At 34.0% G+C, this 21,671-nt stretch overlaps 1 protein-coding gene across 2 annotated transcripts; it reads right to left on the reverse strand.

Annotated features, from left to right (window-relative positions):
• Nucleotides 1-1,153: 1,153 nt before the first annotated feature.
• LOC126820553 (zinc finger protein 106) lies at nucleotides 1,154-21,538 on the reverse strand. Of its 2 annotated transcripts, XM_050548582.2 has the most exons (19): nucleotides 21,448-21,538; nucleotides 18,955-19,063; nucleotides 18,499-18,557; nucleotides 18,019-18,162; nucleotides 15,258-17,556; nucleotides 14,151-14,193; nucleotides 12,910-13,769; nucleotides 12,434-12,485; nucleotides 10,673-12,119; nucleotides 9,314-9,452; nucleotides 8,138-8,272; nucleotides 7,148-7,264; nucleotides 5,508-5,696; nucleotides 5,105-5,167; nucleotides 4,338-4,457; nucleotides 3,883-3,957; nucleotides 2,486-2,557; nucleotides 1,993-2,136; nucleotides 1,154-1,742 (listed from the first exon to the last, which is right to left on the reverse strand). In XM_050548582.2, exons 2-19 carry the CDS (start codon nucleotides 19,027-19,029, stop codon nucleotides 1,686-1,688), a joined length of 6,090 nt encoding a protein of 2,029 aa, XP_050404539.1. In that variant the 5' UTR covers nucleotides 19,030-19,063; nucleotides 21,448-21,538; the 3' UTR covers nucleotides 1,154-1,685. The 2 variants fall into 2 exon arrangements, with proteins under 2 accessions (XP_050404539.1, XP_055957388.1); XM_056101413.1 differs by lacking the exons at nucleotides 10,673-12,119; nucleotides 12,434-12,485; nucleotides 12,910-13,769; ... (4 more) ...; nucleotides 18,955-19,063; nucleotides 21,448-21,538 and having other exon boundaries at nucleotides 9,314-10,659.
• Between the last annotated feature and the right edge of the window lie 133 nt (nucleotides 21,539-21,671).

The following is a 21,671-nucleotide window of genomic DNA, read 5'->3' on the forward strand; positions in this document are numbered from 1 at the left end:
TCAGCGCTATAAAATCCCTTGTAAATGCAATTTTGTGAGTTTAATCAGTCAAAAATAGTTCAATTCCGTTCAGTATTTTTCAAAGAGATGGTGAAATGAAAACACGGCCACCATCTTTATTTGCTGTGAATCGAAGCTGGGAGATTATCTAGCATTGGTGTTTTGATTTTGTTTTCCTAATTAAATGTTAAGTAATTAATCCGAGTAGATATTAGCATGGATTAAGCCGAGAGAAATTTGATATTTTCGGAAAAATGCAAATCACACATCATTATATTGCTTCTTATAGTTTGGATATTAAAGAAATAAAAACATCTTCATAGATTATCGCATGGTCATATTTTATACAGTACAAAGCGTAAATCTTTGAAAATTTCCACATGAATTGGGAAGTGTCAAGTAAGGACTACTGTGTCATGAGTTATCAAGTACTCAACGCTTGATCTCGCTTTAACTTCAGGCATCTTATCAAGCCCTTTACGTATACATAATACCCCGCATATTTCGGCACTAATTTCGATTGGGTACTGACCCAGCTGGGGACCTGTCAGATTCCTTGATAGAAAACACCTCGCTAATACCAAGTCTCGTGCTTTCCAGGTAAAATTTTCTGTCTGATACTGACCCAGCTGGGGACCTTTCAGATTCCTTGATAGAAAACACCATGGTGAATACCAAGTCTCGCGCTTTCCAGCTAAAATGTTTACTTTTGATAATCGAGTTGCAAAGTTCAAGGTTTGTTCAATGTAAAGGTTTCCATGGAGGTCGCCATGTTTGATTTGGGTGTGTTTGTGCCACGACCTCCGATTTGACAACACTATTGTTCATGTGTCTGTGATAAAGGGAGATAACATACCTATAAGTTCGGGAATTCTAGAGTAATCGAGCAACATCTAGATGTTGTAGAACTTGCGATTGTTGCTTCAAGAACATGCATAATAGTTAAGTAACTGACCTATCATGAGATGACAACTATCTATTCTCCTGCTCAATATTTAACCTTCAAATGCGATGTTTGTGACAACATTTCATTCAGTCACTTGACTCTTCGGAAAAATAAAAACCTTCCTCGGAAAACCAGAGTTTTTTTTTTTACATGGCCTCAAGTATTTCATTTCATTATATTGTTTTTTTAAGAAAAAGAAAGAAGAAATTAATGTTAATTGCTTTTATATACATATCACAGACATAAAAGAAAAAAACAACAATAAAATAAACTGACAACAAACAATGTTTGCTATTTTAAAAAAAAGAAAAAAATGGAAAAGCATCATCCAAAATATTCTGTATATATTTTCCTCATATTTTCTAGTCTTGTTAAAAAGACGCTATAAAATTATTATGCCTGGAATAAATGCAAATACTGGAAAGAATCTATAGTTCGATTAATATTAAGACACATTTATTGTCCAATAAAGACTCCCAGTGTCATGATGTATTATTGTTCCTCCTGGACAATTATCAATAGTTTAGTTCTTTTACATTCAGAATCCCATACTAATTTGTAATAGCACTGTAAATAAATCTTAGCATGTATTAATTTATACATTAGCTCAGTCGGTTAAACCCAATCTCATTTCATTAACTTATATGTCCAATTCCTCTGTATTATGTCCAAATGTACCAGAGAACACCATTTCTATATATTTTTAGTCTCGATTCATGGAAGACTATACCGATAACTATCAATCTGTTGTTGTATCAAGTGATTGTAAATGGTTTAACATGTGACTTTCTACATTCTGAAATAAAAACAAAAATACATCCAATAAATCATTTTTTTTTTACTACAGCCTTACTTCACTCTGTATCAAACCTTATAACAATAATAACAATTATTTTCTATAGCGCTGAACATTCACTCAGTCTGACTGCTCTGTGGCGCTTTAGATCTTGAAATGTAAAATGTGTCTGCAATATACTCAAAATTGATGATCGACGATATGAACAGCATAAGTGGGAATTTTTGAACTACCATAACTTTATAGATACCTTTGATTCTCTCTGAGTAGAAAACCATTGTTTACATCCTCTCCAGGTACATTTTGTCATAAATGAGTTTGGTGTCAGATGATCAGTTAAAACATGATGTAACAGATGATCTTTCACACCAAATATATGAGTACAATTATCACACTGAAATATAGCACACAAAATATATGAGTACAATTGTCACTCTGAAATACAGCACACTAAATATATGAGTACAATGATCACACTGAAATATAGCACAAAAAATTTATAAGAACAATTATCACTCTGAAATATAGCACACAAAATATCTGAGTACATCACTCTGAAATATAGCACACAAAATATATATCATTCTGATTTTTAATTTCCGAGATATGAATGTGTTGGTGCCAAGATTTTTGAACATGGGTAACAAGATTCTGAAGCACACATGTTAAACCATTCGTCCACCCAACCTCACTTAATTTCAGACAATCTGTTATATTGTATATGATTAATATTGTAATAATACCTGACATGGCCAGACTTGTTGATGATTTATATGTATAACAGATATTTCACCATCACGATTACCAGTATATAGCTGTAACATATAAATACATGTTATACTTTATGGATATCTATCACAATTTTTTTAAGGATATCTTATCACAATTCTTTAGGGATATATATCATAATTCCATATGGATTTTTGTCACAATTCTTTATGGATTTTTATCACTATACTTTACGGATATCTATTCTATCACTATTCTTTATGGGCATCTATTTTGCAATTCTTTAGGGATATCGATCACAATTCTTCATGGATATGTATCACATAATACAGACTATAGTAATTCTTGAAGGATATCTAACACTTAATCAAGACAGATTGTAATCCTTTCAGGACACCTATTACATAATTAAAACCGATCGTAATCATTAAGGATATCTATCACATAACTAAGACCGATTGTAATCATTATGGATACCTATCACATAATTAAGACCAATTGTAATCCTTAAGGATACCTATCACATAATTCGTCGGTAGGCAGACGAAGTGACTTATCGTCAATAGCTTACGGTAGGAAGATAAGTCACTTCGTCTGCCTACCTACGAATTAAGACAACTTGCAATCCTTTAAGGACATTAAAAGTTGTTATATAATTAAAACAAATGGTAATTTGTTATGGATACCTATTACACAATTACAACAAATACCTCTTACGTAATAAAGACACATTGTAATCCTTTAAAGATACCTATCATATAACTGAGAACCCATCATGTGATTAAGATAAACGGTAAGTTTATCGTATAATATAAATGGTATGGTAAAGCCATTAAATATACAATGCCAAGGACTGAAAGAAACAGGAGTAGACACATTTTTTTTTTATAAAATGAAATGAAATGAAATGAAAAGGGGTTTAACGTCCTACTGTTCTGCTTCTATGCTGGGCTAATGAAGACGGGCATACACCATACAGTGTGCTATAAGGGAAATTTTGCCCGGGCAGCGGCACTATCACCTACTCTTATATCGAATTCCAACTGCCAGAGGATCTTTTACCTGCATTCCAATATATACACGGGACCTCGGTTTTTCGTCTCATTCGAACGACTAGACAGTTGTCCTTGTCAGGCCCTCCGTCCTGCATCACTGACAAGGGGGAACCACGCCAGGAAATCTGGATGAATTTTCTCGGCCAATGCAGGGATCGAACACCCGACCTCCATGCTAGCGAGCAAGCGTCTTACCCACTTAGCCACGTGATCTTCTTTTTTTTTTCTTTTTTTTTAGCTCTCCTTACTAAAGTCATATGAATGATGATAGCTGAGAGATGAACTATATTTGTTTGGCTTGATAATACATTCCAAAGTGAATTGATTAAATTATTAACATTAAAACAATGTCTTACCTTGCCATCATGTACAACTAATCTAGATACAACACTATGACCTGCTCCATAATACATACACTTTAATGTCTGATTCTGTAATTAAAGTATTAATATTTATATATGTGATATCAAACATAGGAAAATATTTTACATCTATATATAAATGAATGACTGTAAATCACTTTAAATCACAACTGATTATTTAATTAAAAAAGAAAAAAAAAAACAGAATATCAACATCACATGTAGATAATCTCAATTGCATTAAAAAGAGGCCTATCAAAAGATTTTACCCTTAAGCGACGCTCGTTTATTTGTAATCGTCTGGATAGGATGACGAATGTCACAAAGTTTTCAATTCGTCATATCATTGTAAATACTGAACTGAATGGACTGATATTCTTTTTAGGGATTAAATTATCACAATATTGTAGTTTGATAATATTATGTGTAAATGTGATATAAATATTTACCTCTGTATCATAACATCTAACAAATCTATCATAACTGGCTGAGAACAATAAACCACCGTCTACATATATACTGGTAACCATTCCTTTATGATCTTTATAAACATGTTCTAAATCTCCAGTCTATAATAAATGAAATGGGGTTTAACATCCTATATTTCTACACCAACCTGCAGCTGTCTAATGAAGATAGTCATACGCTATAGTGTGCTATGGAAGAAATTTTTTCCTGACAGCGGCACTACAGCCTACTCTTTTTTTCAAATCCCAACTGTCAATGGTCCTTTTAAGTGCATGCCAATATGTACACAGGACCTCGAATTTTTGTCCCATCCAAACAACTTTAATAAACACAACATGTTTTCAGTATTTGGAAATGAAAATCACCTTATGGACAATGGAGGATATTCTGGATAACAAAGAGAAAGAAATGGAGTTTCCACATAGGACATCGTAGATACTGTTAATCTTTCAAAGCAATACAGTACATTCTTTTATCCATTTTTTTTTCTCTGAACATCAGATGATTTTATTGAATTAAAATTATTAAATATTTCATATATTAAAATTATTAAATATTTCATATATTAAAATTATTAAATATTTCATATATTAAAATTATTAAATATTTCATATATTAAAATTATTAAATATTTCATATATTAAAATTATTAAATATTTCATAAATTAACATTAGTAAATATTTCATAGGGGATAAAAAAAATTTGTAGGAAGTGCACCATGAAATAGTGTGTATATTTTGTACTTACATGTAAATCATGAACCATGACAGTTTTATCACCTGATCCACTATATACTTTATTCATAGTCACCTATAACATAAATATACACACAGTTAAACATTTATAGACCAAGTGATTGTATTTACTGTGGTAACACACGATAAGACAGTAACGAAGCAGATTTGAAAGATTTCTGTTCTTTGTTCAACTGAATGGAATTATTCACAGCAAATTTACAAAAAGAGGTGTGTCTTTGATTGACGTTACCCTAGGGCATTTCCGAGTGACAATTTAGGGATAATGTTAAAAAATCAACATAAGCTTGATGTCTGAATGCGCTCAATTTACCATTGGACATTTACAAATTCACTCTGACTTATCTTGTCATTTTGAGGTGAACACACCATAAAAATCAAAAGCAAATACAAACCCTGACAGAGAAAGCTGTTTTTGAATGTCCCTCTAATACCCTAACAGGTAAACCACTGAAAGCATCATAAACAGTTATAGTAGCATCCTGTGATGAAACACACAACAGTTTAAATCCACCTTCTCTAGCTGATGTTATACAATGAATACATTGATCATCACTCTGATATGTATCAATCTTTTTATTAGCCTAAAATATACACAAACTTCATTTTACATACATTTTCTCACACAAAGCAATAGTTTGCTACATATTTTCATGACTTAATTTATGCTAAAATCGATTATACAACATTTAAAGATACATTATGGGAGATTAGATAAAAAGCTGGCAGTTCTCACTATAATGTAAAGGGAATTTGCTGAAAATTTCAGTCAAATTGATCCATTATGAACCGAGAACTAAGCAACTGAAATTTCGGCCCAGCCTCGATATCATTACTAAAGTCGGTACGATAAAAAACATAGTCTCGATTATCCATTTCATGATTAAATCATGAATGAAAGTTTAGCAGCAAATCGGCTCATAATCCACCCAAGATCGCAGGCTTGCGATGCCATCTAGAGTTGATTATGGTCTGGATAGGTTAATTAATGTCTAATCAATAATTTAGATAACATGTCAGGCCTAAAGAAAGACCTGCAGATTTAGCTCTTGCATAATGTATGTTTAATCAATGAGAAAAAAGATAGCAACTTTAGATAATCTCCCAACTTGCTGTTTTTATATCAAAGATTGAGACAAGTATCAGACTTTAACTTTATTAGATAAGAATACATCTTGTGTACCAGTGTGAATGTGGATAGCCTTCAGTAGATAGAAATATTCTGATCCAAAGATTTGGCTAAACTGTGAACACATGTACATACACTTTGCTATCTATATTTGGTCTTGTATGTGAGGACCAAATTTTCATTCACATCTCTTACAGCATGAAAACCCATGTCAACATAGACTTGAATAATATAATAAATTTAATTTTGACTGAGAAATTAAATACACTTATACATAAATCAATAGCTAATTGAGCAATAGTTTATAAATTATACACTGAATTCGGGAAGAAACAGGAAATGTATTTTTATTTAGTGGAACAGTCATCAGATTATTGATTGTATTTAGGTGATATACTTAACCACCATTCACTTCCGTTATAATTATCAAGCCATAAAAACAGAATGTGGTTTATGGAGAATTAGTTGTCTATATGATCTAACGTTGTCTTACAGGATCATGAAATTATGAAATGATGGAACTAAAGGTAAGAGAAAAGAGAGAAATAGGGTTTAATGTCCACTCAACACAAACTTGGTCATTTCGAGACTAACATATGGTTAAATTTTATTTCAATAATTTGCTTGCGCGTAGGGGTATTTAGCAGTGGGAGGAAACCGGAGGACCCGGAGAAAACCCACGAGGTTGGACAGGTGACCCTACTCTTTGTCACGTACAACCACAGATTCGAAACCATGCCAGTTGACTCAATGACAGGTCTTGTGATACAGCGCGCACATGCTAACCATTCAACCATCCAACCCCCCGACTCAATGACAGACCTTATGTTACAGCACGCACGTGCTAACCATTTGGCCATCCAAGCCCTCTGTAAGAGAAGAGACTATTGAAACGAAAGTACTGACCTGTAATCTGATAACTTCTAACATTCCATTAGATAATCCACCATATACATGTCCATAATCTGAATGTAAACATTTCACTTCTTCCAATACATCAATTGTACACATTGGTGATGATTCCTAAATAATAATACAAGACCATAACAACACAACATAGAAACTATACATACATCAAGCCCACACATATTTCTTCAAAATATGCTGTGATCTTTATTCTGGCTTTATTATCCATAACAATTCATATTCCTTTAGGGCTTGCAGCAAGTTATAATTAAACTGTAGTTCTTCACTATAACCACTTTATGCCGACAAATTGCTTTTGATGTCCTTTTGTATTTTAGAAAACCTATAATATAACCATTTATTGGTGTCTTTTGCAAAGTTAAATATATGGTGTTCCCCAAAAAGTTAATCTATTAGTTCTGGTATTACTACTTCATCAGTTCCCCGGACTAATATAAAGTTACAGATATCATATTTTATCTACAGAATGGAATGTGGTTGAAAATCACAACACGATATTTGGTCATTTTGATATGGTAAATTTTATTTCTATGCACAATCCAAAGGGCAGAATTTTGCCTAGGCAGTGGCTTTTTCCACATACGCTTCTTTAAATTCCACAGTAAACACCCATTTCATTTCTTCAAATTCCAACTGCTTTGGGTTTTTTAATGTGCTTGCCCATCCAAACGACTGGGCACATTTTTCGTGTCAGCCATGTAACCCCATCATTAACAAGTGAGACCAAAGATTTAAAAGACCCAAAGGATCTTCCTACCTCTAGGACGTTAAACCCTGTTTCTTTTCAGTACTTCTCTTCTTGGCCATAGACATTCTAGTCGAGAACCCATTGCCCTACACCTCTAGATTACCCCAGCCTCCAGATTTACAAAAAGTACCATCATATTTACACATGATCAAAGAAGCAGAAATATAATTAGGACTGTTATTTTATCAGTGTGTATTACTAATTTATTATCTTGATTTTACCTCTATCTCATAAGCCATAATACATAATGCTGGGCCAGCCATATATAGTCTTGTTTCACCAGTTCTTGTAGTCCCTATTGTCATACATTGTATAATATTGCCCTCTGTATTATACTCCTTCATCAGTTCTCCAGACTAAAATAAAGTTACAAGAAATATATTAATCAGATAGAGAGGAATGGGGTTTAATGTCCACTTGACAAAACCTAGGTCATTTTGGGACTAAGATATGGTTCAATATTATTTCAATGTTTTGATCTACGCTTAGGAGTCTTTAGCAGTGGGAGGAAACCGTAGGACCCGGAGAAAACCCATGAGGTTGGTCAGGCAACCCACTCCTTGTCACATTCAAGCAGGGAATAGAAACCACGCCACTTGACTCAATCACAGACCTTCTGATCCAACATGCATGCGTTAACCATTCCGCCACCCAACTCCCCTATATTAATCAGAGAAAATGGCAGAAATCGGTTCTAGATGTTTATCTCTTTCAAAAGAACTATTGACATCAATCTATTGTTCTGAACTATTGCCTTCGGTGTTCAAACGCTTGTTGTTTTTGTTGGATTTTGTCTTTTCTTATATATCCAAGCCGCTGAGTGGTTTTGAATCCCTTGCTAACTACCATATTGTGAAAGGAATAAGAGTCTAAAATGGTTTGGTGGGGTTGGATGGCCGAATGGTTAGCAGGTGCGCGCTGTATCATCAGGTTGTCATTGAGTCAACTGGCGTGGTTTCGATTCCCCAGTTGTGACAAGGAGCAGGGTCGCCTGTCCAACCTCGTGGTTTTTCTCCGGGTCCTCTGGTTTCCTCTCACTGCTAAAGATCCCTATGCACATGCAGATTATTGAAATAAAATTGAAACATGTTAGTCCCGAAATGTCCCAGTTTGTGTCGTGTGGACGTTAAACCCCATTTCTCTCTCTCCAAAATGGTTTAATTCCGTTCACTATTTATAATGATTCATTACATCCTCTGCCAACTAGATAAATAAACCAGCACCACCTGTAAGTGTTGGTTAAATATTTTGATGGGTCTCATTTTAATCCGATTGAATTCCACCCTGGGTAACCTGGGTAATTATCTATCGTTCATGTTTTAACTGTGTCTTACCTTTAAGAATTAAAAACAACTCTTTGGTCGTCTAAAAAAATGTATGCCCATATGAATATTTACCTGTAATGAATATCTCCTAACACCATAATCCTTGTAACATACAAAAACATCATTCTTTATAATGTTTAAACCACAAACAGAATTTTTAGGTCCATCAAAAGGTTGTTTAGTATGTGGATGTTTTGTGGATAGATGTGAACTGAAAGATTAAATGACATAATGTTATCGCTGCTATTATGAATAATAATTCACAGAATTATGTGTGGTTTAATGGTCGAGAGCGAGACATTAAGTAATATATTGTAACAACATGAGGGCCGTGAGGCCCGAATGTTTTTACAATATATTACGTAATGTCTTAAGCTCGAGACCATTAAACAACTTAAAATACAGACACTTGCACGTGCTTTGCAATGAAATACGTCACTCGAGTTCAATATTTTACCAAGTTACGCTTGGCACATTGCCCGTACGATTATTTGAAATAATGGTACTCCAACATCAAAGGATGACGTCACATCTGTATTTTAAGGTAACTTACATGTATGTCCATTTTCTTAAAGGCAATTTATGAATTTTCCCTACTTTTTTTAAAGGACAATTCCAGATTATTTAAAGGGTGCCCAAAATAACAAGTAATCTCTAATACATTGATAATTTTGCCACCATATTCATATATACTCTTAAAAAACAAGTACTTTTTACTTTAGTGTGTTACGTTTAATTTGATTGGGAGACGTGTTCGTCGATGTCAACGTCAACCGACAACACTGCAAGAATTGGCCGTGGCACTGCAAGGAGAGTGGGTCAGATTGCCCCAAATCATGATTGGACGGTTGATTAGAAGCATGCCACGACGAATTGCTGAATGTCTGAGGATTGGTGGAGCAATTACTCATTATTAAGACAAAAATCAAAAACGTCCATTTTCACTTTTGATGGTGTATCTCTTTGCGAGTGAAATGGGGCTGTCAGATAAGCCGCCCATATGAACTGTTTATGTTCATGTGTAGGCAATTGGCCTGTTATTAACCTACACTGGTTACCTCTAATAAAAACAGCAGTGCATTTCTGCAGTTTTGTATTGTTTCTGAATATCCCCTACTTTTTTTGAGGAGTATATATATATAACAAACCTTACCTAATTTTCACCATTTATCATCTCTAAATAAACAGTCATAATTGTATTTAGTAAGATAATATTAATTCAAATTTAAATACACTGAAATCATTAATGCCCTTACTAACTCTACACACAGACATTTTTCGGTGCAAGATTGGCTTGTGTCTGTGGATTAAAATCATTTGTGATAAATTAGTTGGCACATTTTTCGCTGAATGATTGACAGGCTTTGATTATCTAGGGTATTTTATACAAAACATTACAGACAGTTAGGGGAAAAAAACCTTTCAATTTACTTGTTTTCATCTTGTTTACTGTCCGATTCCGATGTTTCCAGAAACTGAAAATATTCTTCATAACCTTTAGCTAATTCCATATCTTCTTCATCGGAATCAGTCTCAGAGAATTCCATCGACAGTGTTGACAATTCTGATTGCTGGGTCTGTAGTTTTTGCTTGATACTAGCTAATGGAATATTTTCTTCATCGAAAGTACTTTCTGAACTAGAATCTATAACCACACAATTATCATTAGACGTAGATGGCCCCGTTTTATGCGGGGAGTCAATCTTTTTCACAGGAGACATGGTTGATGCTTTTGGGTTCAGTATCGATGTACATTTATCATCAATTAATTGATTTTCCGTTTGTTTTGCTTCAGAATTTTTTGACTCCATTTCAAGTTTTTCTAATATTATTGAACAATCTCTGAGATCACCACTAGATTCGGTACTATCTACACAGTGTTGATAGTTATTAACAGAATCACATGACGTCATTATGGGATTCACTTGTTCAACATTTTCCCTGTGTTCGGCTGTAGTTTTGGTTGGGGTGGTTTGTTGATTGACACGAACACAGGACACAGAGGTAACACCCGCGAAGTTGGCAGCAATTTGTTTGATTATTGAAGCTCTATCAGGAGAGCCTGTTATGGCACCAAGATATTTCACTGACCGACCACAAATACTGGGCGATATATCACTTTTATTATCTACATCTGATTCTGACACACTTCTTTTCCTAAAACTTTTACTCGCACATTCTGGACTGGATTCACACTTTTCTTTCTTTACTGGAGACAAGAATACATCTATTTCACCGGATCTGTCTCCCATCGGACTCATCATCAAACTGCCCGGTTGATCGGTAATGGCAGGGGGAACATGTTTTGATGGGGAAAAAATAATCTTGTCATGTACATTTTCAAAACGAATTGAGGTATTCGGAGAGGACATTTTTTGAATCTTTTCAAAAGGAGATTCACAAGTAGATTGTAGAGACACAACAGCAACTGTTTCCAAACTGGACGTTTCCACATCAGAACTACAACTTTCTTCCACAGCTTCTCTTTTAATTTGGTCATCTGTTGCCATGGTTTCATCTTCTGATCCCAATTCATTTGACAATCTGATAAAATCCATGTTTAAATCTCCGGAACTACAATCCGATTCCACAATAACCTCACTGTTAATGTTTGATGATTGTGAACTAGTCCTTTCCGAATTCGCGAAATCAGAATCATGAGAATTATAGGACACTAATGACCTGGGGGAGAACATTGGTTCAGTTTTTGGGACAGAATCGTGAGAGATTTCTGTAGTTGTTAAAGTTAATGGTTGTTCAACAAATGGCGAAGATGTGAGTGGATAAGATATCTGTACACCTATATCACAACTTGATACTCTGTGATTGACAGCTATCACGTCATCTCTATCTACATCATCACTATCTTTTATAAAATCTATAAACATAGTAAAACATATTGACAAATATACAATAAGTTCTAAATATATCTTTGTCAGAACATTACGGTACTTAAGACATGAGTAAATGTGGAGATAAAAGCTAATGATTTTTATTTGATGAATTCTTTTGAATCCTTTGGTAACTACAATATTGTAAAAGTTGAATCTTTAAAGGGAATACCAATCCAAAAATGGTCCAGTTCTGATCAATAAATTTTCATCAAATACATCCTTATAATTAGTAAATGATCTAAGGGATTAATCATAGCTAAATATACGACAATTGAGAGAAAAAGAAAAATTAGGGTACCTGTTAGAAGTTTACTTTTCTTTATACGTATTGCCTTCTGTTCATCTAGTAACTGAAAGATATAAGACCTTCTACATACAATTGAGATATAAAACATAACAATATATCAATGTAAGTAAATATTGTGTGGGCATTTTTAAATATCTCCTAAATAATTATTAATATATAAACCAGGTATTGTATTCTGGGAAAGTCAAATAACATCTAGATTTTACTGTATGTTAATATGACAAATTATTATACTATTACATATTTGGTAAATATGGCTAGCCATACAACAAAAGTTTCTTTCCGTTTCTTTAAGAGGCAATAATGACTTCTATTTAAATAGATAGCAGACAAATTTAAAATCATGATTATTTTTTGTGTGGATTTTTATTGGGTAAGTGTTTTCTCAAATGGAGTTTTAATCAATATTTGTTGAAATATGGTATTTAGTATTTTTCTTAAGAGTAACTGCCAGTAAGAAATGTTACCCTCTTTCTCTTTTCTCTACAATCATTCAGTTGTTGCATTGTTTTCTTTAAAATCTGGTTTAATTGCTCTTCTGTAGTATCCACAGATTCAAGATGAGATTGTATCTTCTCTTCTTTGGAACTCAAACTTATTAATACTTTCATGACAGATCTCTGTTCTGCAGATGGAGGAGTTGTATCATCAAAAGCAAGTATGTCCTGCGTTTCACTTGGTTCATCCAAATCAAATTTGATTGGTGAAGTTGCTGTAGTTTGATAAATCTTTTCTTTTCTTGGTGTCTCAACCTTGACTGGTGATTTTTGTGCCAGTAGGTTTGATGATTGATGTGGACTTAGTAACTTGTCATTATTATCACTTGTGGAAGCTTGTACGGGTGACATTCGATGAGATTGGTCCTCATGGTTGGAAGTATGTGGTGCTGATTGCATGTTTTCTGGCATAGGTCGGTACTGATTTCCCATTGAAGGAAACATATTGAATCCAGGCATAGACATGGGGTTAAATGATGGATTAAACATGTTTGGTTGTTGATTTGGGAACTGCATCGGTTGATGGAAAGGAGGGAAACCATGCGGAGGAAAGGGAGGATACGGATAGTTTCCAGAAAAATATGGATGGGGATAAAAGTTTGGGTGTGTTGTAGGGGGTCTATTTGCCATAGTCGATGACGACGTTGCCATGGACTGTTTATTTGTAGATGGTGTAGCTTCAGGACTGGATTGTGGTGTGCTTAATGTTACTGTAGATTCTGGTAAAATAGAAGGGGAATCTATCGACACGGCTGGAGGCTGGGTTGAGGAGCAATGTGTTTTGTCCATAACTGGAGCTTCTTTCTTAGATTTTTTCAACCATTCAGGCTCTGGAAATATAAAGCATATAAATCTAAATGCAATCAGAAATAATGTCAGGAATAATAATAAAATGAAAAACCTATATTAGCGGATACCTGGACTTTTGATGTATTTTGTTCACCTTGGATTAGCAAGATATTTTCCCAAATAATATGATAAATCTTTGTATTTATTTTATATATAAACTGTAATTTTAACACTGTAATTCACAGTTAAATTCTTGCAATTCTGATTTTTTAGCATGTGAATTGATTGACAGCAGATAAGTTCTTCAGTTGGTCAATTTCAATAACAGTCAGTCAAGACTGTTTGAGGTATTTTTTTTCTACTGTCACCACAAAAATGAATATTCTGTGGATGAAACATGGAACCAAAATGAGAAAATCTACCTGATTTAACTGTAGACTGGATACATGTTTTCTTGTCATCTTGCTGCAAAGAAATAAAATACATTGTATATAATTAGATATATTTACAAAGTAAGCTTATTCTTGTATTCTTTGAGAAATTAGAAATGAGCTTACTTTTATATAATTTCAAAAATAAGCTGAATTTAGTAAACTTTCAGAAAAAAGCTACTCCTAATTTCATAACAAAGAGCTTTGTTTAATTTTAGAAATAGGCTTCTCATAGTCTAATCTGACACAAAAGGCTTCCCATGGTGTGATTTCACACAAGTTTCCTGTGGTCTAATTTCACACAAAACGTTTCCCCTGGTGTAAATTAAACATACATTATGCAAGAGCTAAATCTCTGTCTATTGCAAGTCTTTATTTAGGCCTGAAATGTTATCTAAATTATTTATTAGACATTATTCAATTTATCCAGACCATAATCAACTCTTGATGTCATTGCTAGCCTGCGATATTTACTGGATTAGGATCTAATTTGCTGCTCAACTTTCATTCATGATTAAATCATGAAAGGGATAATCGAGACTATGATTTTTATTGTACCGACTTTAGTAATGATGATCAAGGCTGGGCCGAAAATACAATCGCTAAATTTTGGGTTCAGAGCAGATCAATTTCACTGAAATTTTCAGCAAATTCCCTTTACATTATCTAGTTTTTAACTATTATAGTGAGAACCCTCAGAGGCCTATTTCACGAAATTTTAACTAAGATAAAATCCAAATTTTAGTAATTTGATTGGATAATATTAGATGGATTTTTGTGCTTAGCCAATCAAAATTGAAGTATCTACTAAAATTTGGATTTTATCTTTAGTTAAAATTTCGTGAAACAGGGCCCAGCTCTATATCTTAACTCCCATAATTCATCTTTAATGAATAATCTTCATGTGATCTGATCTAATAAATGAGCTTCCTGTGGTCTAATTTTACACAACAAGTTTCCCATGGTATGATTTCTGAACTATGACGATTCCCTTGGTGTATTTTCAGAAAAAAGATTTCCTTTGTATCATTTCAGGACCCCATGAAATCTGTTCTGTTTGTATAAATGATAACATGACCATAAATCATTCACACTTACTTTTGTTTCAGCTGTTTTATTATCATCACCATCCATATGAACCACGGAATCATCTTTATTGGACTTGTCTTCTATCGTATTAGTCAACATAGACTGAACATCAACAGACAACTCAGAATCATCTTCTATTAACTGTGCTATTTGTAACTGTATTTCAGGGGTAAGATCTTCTATTTTAATAGATGGGAGATTATTCCTTGATCCTCCAAAACTTTCACACAGACTGTTGAAGTCATGTTTAACTTGCTCTATATCCAAGTCATCACTTCTAATTCTTGATGAGTCTAATCTATTATGGGATTGTGCATGATCTCTTAACATGGTGGCTAGTTGCATTCGTTCCTTTCTTGATCGCGGTGAGTTGACCAACTTCAATAACGTTTCCTTGGCTAGAGCTTTCTGGGGTTTATCTGCAGGTTGTTCACTAGCTGTCATTCTTTCTCGTCTTGAAGGAGAACAAAGATCATGGATGGTTCTAGACTTTGATGAATCAGAAGAATGGTCTTTACTACAACTTGCAGCATCGATATCAATGGTTGTCGAGGGTTCACCGCTGTTTTGTCTACTAGTTCCTGGTCGAATTTGAGGTTTAGGATCTACAATGATGATATCATCATCGTGGCTTTGGGAAGAACTCGAAGATACTAGAGCTTCACTTACAACAGATGCCTCAAACTTGGATTTGTTACTTTTAGTATTTTTATTATCACTCGATAAACTAGTAGATATCTTCACTGAATCTTTCACTGGCCTTACTTTTGGAGAGTTTCTCTTCAGTAAACTCTTTGGTTTCAAGAACCTGGGTCCACTATCATTTTTATTGCTGCTACTTGATTTTACTGTGAGTGATTTTATCGGGATATTTGGATTTGGTTTATTTGGGTTCCTTTCTTTCACTGAGTATTTATTTTTTATGTTGCAGTCTGGTATTGGGGCAGGACTACTGATTGTATCGGAAATATGTCTTTCAGCATCAATACCACTAATTGTATTTGTGTCTGGAGAAATTAGAGGACTTGGAGGATCTTTAAGAAGAGAAGCAGTTGAAGATAACTTTTTCTTGGATTCAAAAGTTGAAGGGGCATTCAGCAAAGTTTCAACTGGAGATTCCTGCTTTTTCCCTGTTGAGATAGGCATATTTTGGGGAGTACTTTTTGTATGGCAAGAGGAGAGTGACAAGCTTTTAGATGAAGAGACAGACTTGGGCCTACTCTTATCCTTTCTGGAGACATCCATTTTCTTTTGTGCCAAAGAATTCAGTTTTTTGTTCAACTTTTTCTTTGGGGATTTTACATTTTTCTGTTTGAACTTTTGGGTTGTCACTAATTTATTTGACTTAGTTGATGCAGATATAGATGTTAATGATGAATTCTTATAATTTCTTGATTCGTTGTATCGTAGCTTTGAAGGGCGTTTATACCCTTTTCCATCACTGTGTCTTTTACGATTGGTTGATCCAACCGTTAAACTCTTATTATTAGTACATTTATATTGTCTGTCGATGACAGGCTCCATTAATTTCTCCTGTCCGTTAAAACTTGTGTAAAGATCACTGGATGGCTCTGTGTTGTCGTCTGCACCCTTTTCATAATTTTCTTGTGAATCATCATCATCATCATCATTATATTCATAGTCATAGCCTGAATTTCTATAAAAATTACCGTTATTTTTCCAATAATTTTTATTCCAATTATTACCATGGTATCTGCCGAAGTCTCTATTATATGCATACCCTGATGTCTCTCCATAGTTTTGGTAATTAAAGTAGGCATCGTTATTCTGCCAGGGCTGCATCATCATCAATGGTGGTGGCATAGATGGTTGCCAGTCACTAGTAGAATGCCAGAAAGGGTTTTCAAATTCTCCAGATGATCCGTCTTCTTTAGAATTCCTGCAATTAACCAATCCACCTTTTCTGGAATTAGTATTTCTATCTACCTCAGAAGAGGTGTGTTTAGATTTTTTTTCAGAGTTCATTCCCCTTACATTCTTATTTTTTTCCTCATCATCCTCATAGCGCTTGTGTGTATTTGTCATGTGACTATGTTTATAAGAATTTGTCCTTCCACTTCGGTCTTCATTAAATCGTCCATTTGGTCCTATATTTTGGGATGAATAAATAAAATCTCTTTGACTCTGAGGCCTTTGCCATGGAGGAATATTCCAATATGGTGGAGGTTGATTTGTGTGTGTTTCTGTGCGTCTGCTCCACCAAGGATGTGTTCGATCAGATGGATTATTGTCCATACATGCATACTGGTTGTTAGGCCTGTCAGCGTAATCTTCTCTTTCGCTATCACTGGAAAATACAATTAATGATACAAAAATGAATTATTTAGTTCCTTACTAAAAATTTTGTTAGAATACACTATGAAAATCAAAGTACTATCTAATAATTAAGTTGGTGGCTTTCCTTGATCCTGTGTTTGTTGCTGGCTCTCTTTAAAACCATGCACTACTTGCTAGGTGATGAGGTCAAGTCAGGTCAACTGAATATAAAACTTATTGTTTATATTAGCAATAAAATAATGGCTGAAATGTGTTTTAGGAGGCTAGAACTTTTCTGCAATTTTGTTCTTATTACAACACTGACATTACGCAAAACAAGTAGAAAGAGGAGTTGCAAGGATTTCAGGTCAGGATTTTCTCATTGTTAGTTAAATACACTAACTGTAAGTTCAATGCAACCCGGAACAAAATTAGCTTTAATTGAAAAATTTATGGAAAGTGTGGGATTAAAAACCAAAATATAGCGTTTTACCTAAATACATAATCTTTTCCATTTTCTGCTGCTCTGTTAAATTTCTCTAAAGCCTTTTTATGTCTGGCATTGAGAAGATGTTTTCTGTATTCTGGTATTGTTTTACAAACATTCAAACACAATGTACATGAATGAGTTGAATTTCTAAAAATAAAATTGATGTTCTTAATAAATTACATTCAAAATCAATGACAATAACATTTATATGTATACTGTACACTAGGAATGTCCAACCTATGGCTCATTGGATGATTACAAGCGACGCTTTTTTTAAGCGATTTTATTATCTAGTGCACAACCTTTTTTTGGCTGTTATTTTCTTTCACAATATATTAACAGTTTTTCAAATAACATATGCTTAATGAATCAAACCAGCAAATATGGACTTTTGTTCATTGAAGTAGATGGGGTTACAAGATAGAGTTGTATGGTGCATCTAAATGTTTGTGTGACCCATGGTTTGTAAAAGGCTGTTCCTACCTTTTCTGGTCTTCGATTTTAGTGTGATGAATCAATGACCATAAATGTTCTTTCAAATCCTGGAAAATAAATTATTACTGGACTGAAATGTTTAATCGCTTATAATATCGTTTATGGACTAGATTTAAGGATTATTTCAAAGTCGCTCTACATGTACATGGACCTGTAATATAACTTATGAGTTAAAGGTTATTTCTTTAGAGAAATGAAATGAAATGGGGGTTTAACGTCCTACTGTTCTGAACCAACTGGGCTAATGATGACGGGCATATACCATGCAGTGCAGGAACTTTCTTGGCTAACACCTATATCACACCTGGTACCACCGAGCCACAAAGTTTTTTTACATATTAGACATGTACATGGATCATCTATTTAGATTACTGTGTAACTAAAAAGTATCCATCATCATACAAGAAATTTAATGAAGAGATATGTAATGTTGTATAAACATACCTTTTCAGAATTATAGGATGTTTTACATAGATCACAACCTAATGATTTTGCCTCTTTTTCTTTCGAATCTGACATCCTTTCATTGGAAAGGTCGAGTACAAGGTCATGTCTGAAATATAAATAAGAAAATGACTAATTTTCAATGTGCAGACATATTTTGGTACTTACATGTACATACCTAGCGTTTTTTTCTTCTATTTTTGAGGACATGGACAGAATAGTCAAGACTATTAAAATCTTAAAATTTTGAGCCCGCTTTATATTCATATCACTTTTTGTCTTTAATTACAAGACGTCCAATTTACAAGTGTTTAATTTCTCGATCACTGTTCAAAAATTAATCATTATACATTAATAATAAATTGGGTTGTTTATTTTTTAACAGTGATCGAGAAATTAAATACTTGTAAATAGGACACTCAAAATTGAATGGTCAGCTTTACTGGACGGGGAGTTGGATGGCGGAAGGGTTAGCATGTGCGCATTGTATCATAAGGTCTGTCATTGAGTCAACTGGTGTGGTTGCGATTCCCCGGTTGTACAGATTTTCTCCGGGTCCTCTGGTTTCCTACCACTGCTAAAGACCCTTACGTGTGTAAGTGAATTATTGAAATAAAATTGAACCATATGTTAGTCCCAAAATGACCTAGTTTGTGTCGATTGGATGTTAAACCTCATCTCTCTCTCTTTTTATACTGAACACAAGTACAAATTAGATGATTTTTGGCTATTTTAAACAATTTTTGCGAATTTTTAAACAAATATTTGATATTAAATGAATGTGAAAGAAATTGTGCTAAATACACAAGAATACCTAGGTTACAATGATAGTACTAACAGTTCTTGCAAATCCTGCATCCATAGATTAGGTTACCTCTAGCTACGAGAAGGTAACTAAAAACGCTGAGATATACTGATGTGCTTGTTTTTAGCTACGATTGGATGCCTTAGTTCCAAGTGGCAAACTCAATTTCTTTATTAATGTATGTACCATCTTATACTATTAGTACTTATTACACATACGCAGTCCAATCTACTGAAACAACATTCATTTGTTATACTGATGTGCTTGTTTTTAGCTACGATTGGATGCCTTAGTTCCAAGTGGCAAACTCAATTTCTTTATTAATGTATGTACCATCTTATACTATTAGTACTTATTACACATACGCAGTCCAATCTACTGAAACAACATTCATTTATCAGCAAATATTGACAATAAAGTAAATCAAGCGTTGTTTTTATCAAAATTGATTCGGACGTTCATAATTACGGCGTATTACTACTGTGCAACTCTGATCAGATTAGTACTTTGATTGGCTATTGCACACGAGGCCCCGCCTTTATGTGTTACAGACGTAAATTTAAAATGTCGGAAAAAGCAATCTACTGTCGCTTTGATTTAAAAAGAGGGGATTTGTACCCATTTCAGGTAGGATTTTATGCTTAATTGTAGTTCGGTGTGGCAGAAATATTATAAATAACAATAATCAATCGTTGTTTTGATTAAAAATATTGTCAATTTTGTTTACAAATGCCGGGTGGTAATCGCTTCCGCATGTGCTACGTTGAAGGTAATAGCATCATCTCTTATCTCGAAACACGGAGGGTTGAGAGATAAGATTTGTTATCTAGTTACCTCTTGCGAATGTGTCTACCTCTGCAGGTCAGATTTGAATAATTTGATTTTTTGGCTCATTTTTCTGTGGTATTGTTTTTTGTAGCCTACTCGACTATGTTTGTGGGTGACAAATTTCAAGGGAATTTTATTTTATCTTTCATTGATGAGACTAATATAGAGCGAAGCTCTAAAGCATCGCGCGAAGCGCGGTGCTTGAGCAAAGCTCTTTTCCGGTAACACAGGAGCGTAATTGAAAATGTCACCCACAGACTGTTGATTAAAAAAAAATTCAGACAGGAACCGGATACACTGGGGAAAACAGGCAATGCGCATGTCTGTCAATGCGCATGTCAGCGCATGTCAACTTACCAAATCTCGCCCAAGCGAGATTTTGGGTCTCTAAGAAATATTTCTATGACGCGTGGAATAAATGACGTCAGATAATTTTGACGTCAATGAAAATCCTCACACCTTTTTGTTCTTTTTTCAATTGGGGAAACTTTATTATGAAGGTTTTATTTGACAACAATCACATCAGCTTCGCTCTACTCAGGCAAGGCCTGTTACATATTACAATTACTATTAACCATTGTCTGATTCATACTTTTGAAGTACAAGGGAGGCTTAGTGTTGTAGTCCATGAGGGAGACGATAGAGTACATGTACAGGTACATCGTTCATTTTATCTACTTTTACTTTCACTGAACTACTGTCAGTGAGTCAGTAACTTCAGTAAGGTAAGCTGAGCAGGTGCTCGTTTTGATTTCCAACCCAAAAATACGAAATAAAGCAGGATTACTGATTTAAAATGACTTCATTAAATCAATAATAGATATAAATTACTGACAAATAACTGACAACAATATATTTACATTTATCAGTCAATGGTATCCTTTCAAAATGATAAATTCATCACTTTGTTTTTCTTTTCTAAAATTACGCGGCCATATTGGATTACGACTGTTGCACGCTGGGAGAAAATCTTAAACATGAATAATTTTATTTAATATTTACTAAATCACAATATTATGCAATCGTATCATTTATGTGCCAAAGACTTTAAAATATTACAATAAGTTAAAATACAGATTAATCG

This window comes from Patella vulgata, chromosome 5 (assembly GCF_932274485.2).
Source record: "Patella vulgata chromosome 5, xgPatVulg1.2, whole genome shotgun sequence".
NCBI lineage: Eukaryota > Metazoa > Mollusca > Gastropoda > Patellidae > Patella > Patella vulgata.